Consider the following 11,068-nt stretch of genomic DNA (forward strand, 5'->3'; position numbering starts at 1 on the left):
ACAAAGCCACCCCCGGGGAAGGACTCACTCACTTAGGACTTGGGCACTGGAATCGTCAGAGTATGCACAGGAGGAAAGCCCCGTGGCTGCTCACACTGTATGGGACCCTCTGGTTTAATTTTATTTTTAGAAATACTGGTCAGTGTCACAACATCCATTTGTTCTTTTCTCTGAAGATCTTTCCCCACCTTCCACAGGTACTAATCAGAGTCTCCCAGAGTCCATCTGTTGTAGGTGGTTGTTAACTGGATGACCTTGTAAGTGTCAAGCATCTTTGGGTTGCATCTCTCTTGGGCAACCCTGTAAGCGTTGAGCATCTCTTCCCCCCAGTGAAAGCTAGAGCTTTGCAGCTCCAGCTTCTGATACCCTACCTCGTTTTGGAGAGTAGCCCTGGGAACAGGGTGGAGGCAACTGGATTATTTACGTGCAACCCAATGTGAGTGAGTGTATCAGAATCTGGCCGGGGGGAAGGCAGTGTGGCCGAGTGCTTCTAGCAGGATGTGAAGGATGGGGTCTCGTTACCGTCTCATGAGTAATTCTCTCATGGAGGATGAAGACTATTTCTTCAGGTTTGTGTGTGAAGGAATGATTCAGGAAATGCGTTGGTAGGACTCGGTGCCTTACTCTGTGCTTTGGAAACAGGAAGGCAACAGTTTATTTCCAAACGTGTTCAGTGTTTTGAAAACCTGGGACAGTAATTGCTGTTTGGTTCTTTGCACTGAGTACACAGATGAGGGGTTGGAACCAAATTAATTTCTGACGTAACTTGGGATATCGGTGGTGTTTCACTGGTGGTGAATGTGGCCAGTCTTAGGTTTGTGAGATTGACTCACTCATGAGTGACCCGCTGAGTCACAGGTCAGAGGACAAGTTGCATTGGAATATTATTGACATTTCTGAAAAATAGGCTTTGATTCTTAACATCTTTTTAAATCAGATTGCTTGGGTACTTTCAATGAAAGCATTGCAAATTGACTGTGATTTAAATCACCATTTTATCTGATTTTTTTTAATTTTCTGTAGGAATCTAAAATATTTAATTTAAAACATCAGTCATTGAAATAGATGGCTTGAAAGACAGATATGATTGTTGGTTTAGGGAAGGCGAGCGACTGGATCCTTGTGCTGGGACAGATTTCTCTGAGGATGTAAACTGGTGGAGCTGGTGAGGCAGTCTGGCCCGAGGTAGGGATCCATTGCATCCCCCTGCTCCTGTGCTGCTGCTAAACCCCAGGGCTGGGAGAGAGAGCTGGCAGGGCGATGCTCACCAGCCACAGCTGCTGCTGCGGGGGGTTACCCTGGGGTTGCATGGTAGGTAGGGACTTATTGGGGTTGAACCGAGACTGCCAAAACTGATTGAATGTGGAACTTCAATCAGTCAAGTTCAAAATAAATCCTTAATGTTCAACAAAATCCTTAAGTTCAACAAAATCCTTAATGATTGTGGAAAATGTACAATAAAGCACATTTGCTAGCACGTCACATCGTCCTGTTTGCTCTGTAGATTGAGAGGAGAAAAGCAAAGGCCGAGTCTCCCCCTCCCGTAGCTTTGCCCCCTGATTTGGGCAGTGGTTCCTCAGGAGGGCAGTGAGGTCTCCTTCCTGGTCTGAGCCAAAACGGAGTCCTGTTAAGCAGAGGGGCAACGAGACTGGGAGGCTCCTAGCCCAGCGTCTCAGGCTGCTGTGCTAGAGATGCAGCCCCAGCAGCCGCCTTTCCTGGGGATACGCCGTACCACTGCCTTGCATCCCCAGGGCAGCTGGGTTTGGGCACCGTCATCCTGCATGGATGCTCCTCGTCATGCCTTAGTGAAGATGGACTGAATGGGGAAGGGAGAATTGCTCCCCGCAGCTGCCTTTCCCAGCCGGCTGTCCCATGAACAGCACGGCATTGCTGTCCCGGGGCCAGGGAACGGGCTGTACCCTGCGTGGCCGGGAGCTGCAGGAAGGAGCCCTGCTGTCCCCCTGCCCTGCTGTGACTAGAGCTGCTGCTGTGGGGGATCAGAGTCGGTCGCTGGAACAGAGCTGCCTCTGTCCCTGCAGCCTGGAGGACAGGCAGCGAGGGCCTTTGGCAGGCTTGGATCATCCAGTTTCAAGGCTCGAAAGGTAACATCCAGTCCGGCTCCGTTGCAGATGTAGGGGTACTACTTTTGGGCTCAGTTCTGGCTTGGTGCAGCCCAGTTGAAGCCAAGAGGGTGGTTTTACTTGGGCATGAAAGCACAACTGAGACCACACAGTTTGTGTAGAAGTCTCCAAAAATCGCTCCCATCATCCTGGCCCGTCTGTGGCACTGTCTGTCAGAGATGAGAAGGTATTCCACAAATGCAACCAGGGAAGATCTATTATCTCCGTGTCGGACATGGGAAACTGAGGCAGAGAGGGGACCAGTGACTTATCCAAGGTCACACAATGGGACCTTGGCAGACCTGGGAAAGGTGTGAGGAGCACCTGCATCTTAAATCTCCACTTTAGTCAAAGACCTGGCTTCTGCCAGATTTATCAGCAGCCCCTGTGTTTCCCAGGGCTCCCCAGAGGATCTGGTTTAAGGCATGTGGATGACAGCATTACCTAATTCTGCTTTTTTCATATCCAGGCATCTGTGAGAGCAGGACTAGTCTGGTATGCTTGATTTTTAATTTTTTTTTTTAAGATTTAGTATTTCTGGGGTTCAAGAGTGAACTAGCCTGCATGCATAATTTCTAATTCCATTTGCTGCTGGTAGGACTAAAATTTGCCAAAAGCAGCTTTTTATGGTAAGTCAATCCTGTTATTCTTGAAGGGTCTGTGATGTGAGTGGAGATATGAAAATTCCCAGGAAAGAGAACTTCAAGTGCTGTACTAACCTTCTGTGACTTTGACTATGTTATTTTAAAGGAACTTTGCACGCCTATGCACCATTTCTCTAGGAATGTAAAAATCCAACAACCATCACAATAGCCATTCACATTAGCAGCCTGCTTGTGAATTTTAATTAACAGGAAATGCCACTCACGCATTGAAATTCAACATCCAGAATATCTCTGCTTTACTCCTTTGATGTTCCCCACCCAATCCCTGACCAACATCCACATGTTCTCCTGAGGCACTTGGAGGAAAATCATCCTGGTTTATTTACAGTAGGAAAGCATTTTGTAGTATCTTTTATCCCAGACACGTTCGAGTTGCTTTGCAAACTGTTCACAGAGAAGAGCTGCCGTACAGATCTTCACAGTGGTGAGTGATTCTGGGGCTGTGCTCAGCCGGTTTGCACCCAGCAGCAAAGCTGGAAGTTCAGGAGAAAAAGGGAAGGATTCCTGAAACAAGTGAAAGGCCAGCCTGATTGGGGAAATTCAGCTATTGCAGGTTAGATAGACTTGGCTCCCTTATCACATTTATCCCTCATCAGTCACTGAAAGGATATTGCTGGGATTTTTCTATATTTCTATAGTGGAAACATAAGAAGACATGACCTGGCTCTGTGTCACCATAAATTTTTCATTTGCATGTGATTTTAACAAGCAAAGAATCACCACTAATGGGCAAATCTTTCCCACACCCTCAATTTCTTGAACTGGCTGAATAACATGATCAACAGGTGCTGCTGATGCTACCGTGGAGAAATACCTTTGGCCCTAAATTGTGCTGTTTTTAGCCCTCCATCTTCTTTACCCAGCCATTTTCTTAAGCCGTATAGTTCATGTACCCCACGCTCTACCTGTGCTACAGCTGCTCCTTTACATGGCACCCCCTGTCATCATCGCCACCACCCTGTCACTACAGGTTGAACTTGCAGGTGTTTTGGCAAGGGACTCTTGTTCGGACTGTCCGGAGACCCAATCTGTGAGCACGGCAGTCTGCAAAGCAGACATGGATGTGAAATCTCTGTCCTGGTAGGTGCAAGCTCAGTCACCATCCCTAATCAGGGCAAAGCCAGGCTGTGCTTCCTAGCTGCAATACAAATGAAACCCTCTGTCGTCTTCTTATAGTTACAGCAAGTTTGATGGGTCTCTTCTTTGTCTCCTACTGTAATGCTAAAAAGTCTTAATCAGGGGTGTCAGAAAATTTTAGACCTTGAGCTCTATATGTCAAGAAAGCAAAGCCCCTTTATACCACTTGGGAGCTGGGCCACAAGATCCCCAGTGACGCAGGGTGAGAAAAGGCACCTTGGAGCATCCCGAGGGGACATCCTCATCAGTGGCTCGCCAGACTCCCGTTTCTTCTTCACTTCCTCAGTTTTCCTTAAAACTCTCCCACCCACAGACTTCTTTAGTTTCTGAGCTGAAATGAGCACGGACCTTGAGGTACTTTAGCAGAATGTGGCCGCAAGATGTCACAGTTGCTTCGCTGAGATGCACAGTCCTGCCGTCTCCTGCTCCCCAGCCTTCGCCCACGGTTCTTTGTGCAGCTGTATGAATGCACACACACTGTTAATTGATTTTTTTTTTTTTTTTTTGGCAAAGCAAGCTTTTTTCATTGTGTCCTGGGGAAAGTTAGGCATTGATGGTTCTAAATGCTCAGGTAAAGGTTATCTGTTTGGGGTATAAAATAGAAGATATCCTACATTTAGGATAGTCCAGCCTGCAGGGATCAACTTTGAGTTGAGTCAGAGAAAATCAAGGTTTGACTTCACATACAAACTCTTTGTGCTGCCTGGAGTTACCGGCCAAGCACAGCTCCCACACAGACTTCAGCTCGCCTTTGCCAGATGATGCAGCAGGATCAGAAAACACTCATTGCTATGTTATGGACTTGTGATTTTTTTGTTCTCTATTGCTAGTGTGTTTTTTTTTCTGGCTCAGAAAGCTACCTGCTTACCTGGATGGGGTCCCAGGGGCTGATGAAATCAGTTAGCTTAGAAATACAGTGAAAAAGAAGTTTAATCTCAGAATAGTGACTAAGGAGAACCTGATGAGTTTTGCAGGATATAGCTATGGGCCTTTTGGGGTCGTCCTTTATAGTCTGCAAATTGAATTCAAGACCTAATTCATGGCCTGTGCAAGCAATTGCTATGGATGCTCCAAACAAATGGCACTTTCTTTCCCGCCCGCCCGGCTGGTGCCTCTTCCCAGCTGGAGCCAGTCAGACTTTCTCATTCGGTGTCTGTGCTCCAGGGCACCAGGAGGAAAACTTTGCTCTGCCAGCCATGTGGGAAAAAGAAAAACTCCAGTAATAAAGCGGAGTTGTTGAGTGGAGCAGAAAGAACCTTGTCTGGTACCTGCTGGAAGGGCTGAGGAAGCCGGTGGAGGTTTGCTCTGCTCACTTGTGCTCATCATCACTCGTCCTCCCATGACTGTGGCTGCTGTGGGCCTGGTCACATCCCCTGGGGAAGGTGCTGCTCTCCCACCACTTGCTGGAGAGCAGAGCCCCATGTGCTCCATCCCTGGGGGCGGAAGGGACAGGGCTGACCTCCAGCACTTTACCCTCTCCTGCCCAGGGGAGCATGAGAACACCCCTGTGGCCTGGTGGTTCCCACCCACCAGGAGGGCTCAACCTGGGAGAGTGGGTCCCTGTAAGGAGTGGGCTCAGCAGTGACAAGGTGACCTGTGTCACCTTTGCCCCCAAGCAATGGCTTAGTGTGAAAGCACCTGGCAAAGGGTCAGGTTTGGTGGGGGCCAGGGAAGGCTCCCGTAACCCCCAAGCTCAGTGCGAGGGGGTAGGCAGCGGTGGTCCAGGTTCCCAGCTGATCGGAGGAGGGGGAATCCTCTTCTTTGGAAACATAACTGAGGAGCAAACACCACGGGCTGGTCCTTGTTTCCCAGTGAGTAGGTTTGGTAGCTGGAGCTCTGTGCCCTGCATATCCCAGGGGTCAGGAGAGTCAGTCCCATGGGGACCACACATCCTGGCTTGCGTGTCTGGGAGCTTCTCAGCACTTTGGGATTCCTGCCTGTGGCAGGGCTTTCTTTGCAGTGGACTTGCTGGCTTTAAGGGATTGGGAAAGGTTCAAGTTTGAAGCTTCATCTTCCTCTGCCAGGACTATGAGATGAGCCTTTGAGCAGGTTGTGTACCCTGCCCATGAGCTCACAGTTTCATCAAGGAGCAGCAGCCTCCCAGAATGGAAGAAATATTATCAGCGTATGGTTTGCTGGATCCTACCATGCCCTTTACGCTATGGCTGATGGCTGAAAAAGTAAAAGCTCCCCTTCTCTCTGAGAGAGATCCCAACCTTGCTGCTTGCTGGTGGGCAGTGGGATGAGAAGTCAGCTGGGATGAGACAGCTGATTTCCCCACAAGGGATGGTGACACCCTGTGTTCCATGTGATGCTTGTTCAGTCTTCATCAGTCTGTATGTCATTGACTCATTTTTTTTCAGCTGTGTGTCATGAAAATAAGCCTTCTCTGCAACAACAGTAAGACCAGGAGAAGTGTAAAGCCCAAGCAGTGCTGTGCATCCTGGCTGTGTCCTGTAGTGGGGTTATTCCCCAGGCTTCACACGCCAGGTTTGCCCACTCACTTTAGGAATTGCCAGCATTGCTGTTCTAAATAAACAGCGTTTTTTGTTTGGGTTTTTTTTTTTTTTAAGTCCTGGCTCTCAGCTGCCTTGGTTTTCTATCCTGCTTCTCCCAGCAGCTGCATCCAGGATCCTTTCTCAGAGCAATAAGGCACTGGAGCAAGGTGAGTTTTTGAGCAAGACTGGGGCACCTCTCTGCTGCTGGGTATGTAGTGTCTGCTTTAATCCCTCTCCTTCCCTTTGTCTTGATAGCTGTTGAATGGCCTTGTGCCACTGGAAAACCTCCTTTTCTAGTCAAGATTCTCCCGCAAAGGATAACTGAGGCTGCTGTTGGGCAGGGGCAGACAGGGATTGCCTGGCTGGGTTTAGTCCTGGGGAGAGGCTCCTTCCCCCCACCAGGTTTTCTGGTCTCTGGAGAGTCACTCCAGATGTGAGGCGTGAGAAATTATATTCCTTCCTGAACATTTGTTTTCATTAGACATTTAAGTAGCTTCATGGGACATTTCATTCTGTCTGCAGTGGCCAAATTCTTATCCTTGGAGATTTCCTCTGCTGTGGAGCTTCAGTGTGAAATGGTTTTCTCTGATCAGTCCTGTATTTGTCACCCTTAAACCTGCAGGTCTTTGTTTGGTCTCCTCTGAAGAGGCAGGGAGACCAGAAACTCCCACTCAACTGCCTCTTACCTGTTGAACACCTTGTAATTAGAGAGTTGGTCTAATGATTTCCACAGCAGCCGGGAGCCTCCTCTTTCTCCCTCCAGCATCCTCTAAATAACCACTGAAGCCACTCTTAGCCACTGCTAAGGAGCTGACCCCTCTGGATAACTTTATTATGATTTTTACAGAATAATACAATGCTTTCCAGTGGAGCAGTCCCATTGTACTTGGTATTTGATCTTTCAAGAAATGCCTTGAACTTCCCTGTCCTGCAGGCTTCCCGGGAAGATCTTAGTCCCAGCTATCTGGGTTAGCAGAAAGGCAGAGAAGAGTGAGACTGGAGGCACTCAGAGAAGGACCTTAGAAAGCCCCGTGAGTGATCATCTTGAGAAAGCCCCCCAATTAGCATGTTTCTGTACTTCTTCTGCTAATACCCACATACTTTTACTTTGTGCAGGATGAGAGCCCGTGCCTACTGTGAAGAATTTCTGTTCCCAAAGGTGCGCAGGACTGTGGCAGACCTGTGGTTGGTTTACTCCAAGCCTGTCCCAGCAAATGGCGGAGAGCTGTGGACCTTGTTTCTGCAGTGTTCCTGCATCACGGCGGTGATAGGAGGCCTCTTTTACAACTGGATGTTTGCTTCCCTGGAGTACCCCTGGCACCTCTCCGTTTCAATGGCCATCTCCTTCAGTCTGCTCCTCCTCCTGACCCTTTTCTTGGTGCATCCTGCCCGTTGTGTCTTCAGTATGATCATGCCCACGCTAGGTACCAAACAAGGCCGGAAACTTCTCTTGTCGACCTGCATCATGATTGTGGTGGTTAACGTAATACCCAACATCATAAGCAACATTAAGACCATACTGCAGGTTATTAAGTGCATCTGCAAGAATTCCTCTGACAGTCTTTTGAACTCAACTGCTCTGCTAGGGACAGCTTCCTGGGAGTTTGGGGATGCAATCCAAGAAACCGGTCATACCATTAATATTTATCAGCCTATGAATGGACATTTTCAGTTTTCATCACTTAAGAACAGCTCCTTGATTTACCAGCAAATGCACCTTGCTGGTGAGAAGATTGGGAGGGACTTTTTGGCTGTTGAGGTACTGGTCAAAGACTCTGTACGAATAGGCAACAAACTGGTTGCTGGGTTCTCCATGCTTTATCTCTGTTTTGAGTCCACCTGGTATTTGAAAAATTATCTCACCAACCTCCGCTTTGACAATTTTTACATCACCAAGAAGCTGGAGCGTTTAGCTGTGGACAGAAAAGCAGCTCATCTGCTGGTGGGCCCACCCAAAAACCTAATTCGACCAACAGGCATGAAGTTGTCCCGGGAAGAAGTGATGTTGTGTCTCGTGCAAGCCATGCTCCTCACCGTGGCCCTGATGCTGATGCTGGTGGTCATGGCCATGGACCACTTTGCGTTCAGTGTGGCTGACACAGCAGAGAGAAAGGCAGCTCAGTTCTCCGTGGTGCCCGTCACTCTCAGCATCAAATACAGGGTAGGTGCTGGGGTCCCCTCTCCTTCCCTGCACAGGGACCCCGCTGTGTGTCACATCGTAGGAGGCGGCGGTGGGGATTGCAGTCTGTGTAGCCTTATTTACATGACCCTGACTTCCCTCCCCAGCAGCCAGCTGGACAAGTAACATGTTTGGGGAGGAGGAAATAGAGGCACAACCTCAGTTGCTCCGTGCAACACATCAAATAGCAGCATCTGCCCGCTACAGATTACAACTTCTTGGGAGCGAGGAGGGGAGCAAATAGTGCCTCACGCTGCAAAGGCGCTACTAGCACATGGCAGCCAGACGTCCCCGTGTCTCCAGGTCCCTTCCCTAGGCAGGGAGAAGGAACCGTCCCCCCCAACGCAGCGCGGGTGCAAGCACAAAAGGAAGGGGGGGGGGGCGGGCAGATGAATATACATCTCGGCTGTGAGGATCTCTCCTCGTCTTATTGTACTGGCTGGTCTTTAAGGAGAAAGCCCTGCCCATCGGCTTTGTTGTTACCCTGTGTAATCCTTATCACAAGTCCCCCCGGTTTCTATCTATTTTAATATCCTTTATCTGGACTAGTTTTTGTTTATTTTTTTAGCTTTCCTCTTCTACCATGCAGCCTGCTTCCCTCCCCAGTCCCAGGGTTCCTTAGTTCAGAAACCTGCTTATGATGAATTTAGAGTAAAATAATCAGGGCTTAGAAAAAACCTCAAATATTTAAATATGCAGCCACTGTCTGTATTATGTGTATCATTGTAAATCTCACACAGCGAATACCTGTTATGATCTCTGTAACAGCAGGTAAAGATGACAGACAGGACTGGGTCTCACTGTGCCAAGGACTCAGTGCCTACACATCATGCTGTTATTCTTGCTCAGCCTGAGGTGTATATGCACTTCAACATCCTTCTCCTAATGCACCCAAACAAGCTCTAACGGTGATTACACACCCCCAGGCTGATGTTTTTGTAGTAACCAATTGATTTTGTTTTATTTATACCCCATTTAACTTTGAACTCTCTTTATTTCAGGCAAAAATAGGCATCTTGAGCTCTTTTTTGAAACTTTTTCGGCTTCCTTATGAAGAATTACCACTTAAGGACTTTAAAAAAAGCTACCACCATTATCTGACCTTCAGCTCTGCCCACTGCAGGATCAGCCCCCCGACACCTCCTGACCCCTCTGTGTTGCTTGTCGTGGGGCTGCTCTTCTGCATCCTCTACGCCACCGTATTCCTGGGAACCTACGCACGCCGCCTGTGCAGAAAAATCGCAGGCTCCTTCTTCGAGAGCTGGGAGGAGAAGCGAGCACTTTACCTCTACAAGAAACTGTCCAGGAAGCACAAGGAAGGAAAAAACTGCGTGAGAAATTAAGGGTACTTTTGGAAACACAGGGGATCCCTGAGACCTGTGGCAGTGGCTGCGCACAGGCTTCTGCAATGGGATCATGCATTTAATTTTCCAGAGTTAGAGAAGTACTTGGAGTCTGAGGAAAAATATTTACCAAATATATAGGAAGAAAAAGGGGGGGAAATGTCACATTTTTCAAGAATTTGAGAAAAATGGGCTAAATTTACTTCCTTTTTTTTTTTTTTTTTTTAAACCCAGAAGGTCTGGAGTCAGCTGTTCCAGGAATGGTGGGAGATAGCTCATATGACTTGGAGGATATCCAGGCATCAGGCAAGGCAAACTGGGAAATATGTGCAAGTCAGGTTGGGGGAAGAGCTCATTTGCCTCCCCCACCACATCCATGTTGGAAGAAGTACACACATCCTTTCTTTCTCAAGTTATCCCTTCAGGCAGTAAGAAAGGAAACTCATTTGAGCCGATCAATCTAGTTTTCAGGGAGTTTTTCTTTCAGGTTTCAGGCACAGAAGCCGGTGCAGACTGGATAAATATTAGCCTTTAGGAGACAGTTTATTCACGGAAGAAAGTGTCATTTCAGCCAGCTGATATGAATTCAAGACCAATATGACCATGAGATGCACATCCGGGGCATGAGTGGTGGTAGAAATCAGCACATGAGGACTTCATGAAATCACGTCACAAGGGCTCTTCAAAATAAGATGCAAATAAAATAGCTGAAGGACCTCAGAAGAGGTCAATAAAGGTCAATCTGGGTCTCAGTCTCTTTTACCAAGTAACAAAACAAGAGGACACGGCCTCAAATTGTGCCAAGGGAGGTTTAGATTGGATATTAGGAAACATTTCTTCACTGAAAGGGTTGTCCAGCACTCGAACAGGCTGCCCAGGGAAGTGGTGGAGTCGCCATCCCTGCAGGTATTTAAAAGACATGTAGATGTGGCATTTAGGGACATGGTTCAGTGGTAACTTGACAGTGTTAGGTTTAAGGTTGGACTTGATGATCTTAAAGGTGTTTTCCAACCTAAATGATTTTGTGCTTCTTTGATTCTAATTTAGGCCAACATCCTGGAAGACTTCAAAAGTGGTAGACAGAAACTTGACTTTGCAGGGAACAGGGAGGTAGCAGGACCTGGAG

General features: G+C 47.9%; 1 protein-coding gene across 1 annotated transcript; it reads left to right on the top strand.

The window, feature by feature from the left end:
- The first annotated feature begins 6,605 nt into the window (after positions 1-6,605).
- Positions 6,606-9,942, top strand: OCSTAMP (osteoclast stimulatory transmembrane protein). Its single transcript, XM_074157671.1, has 3 exons — positions 6,606-6,628; positions 7,537-8,581; positions 9,601-9,942. The coding sequence occupies exons 2-3, from the start codon at positions 7,538-7,540 to the stop codon at positions 9,940-9,942; spliced, it is 1,386 nt and encodes a 461-aa protein (XP_074013772.1). The 5' UTR covers positions 6,606-6,628; position 7,537.
- The last annotated feature ends 1,126 nt before the right edge of the window (positions 9,943-11,068 follow it).

Source organism: Numenius arquata, chromosome 12, assembly GCF_964106895.1.
Source record: "Numenius arquata chromosome 12, bNumArq3.hap1.1, whole genome shotgun sequence".
Lineage (NCBI taxonomy): Eukaryota > Metazoa > Chordata > Aves > Charadriiformes > Scolopacidae > Numenius > Numenius arquata.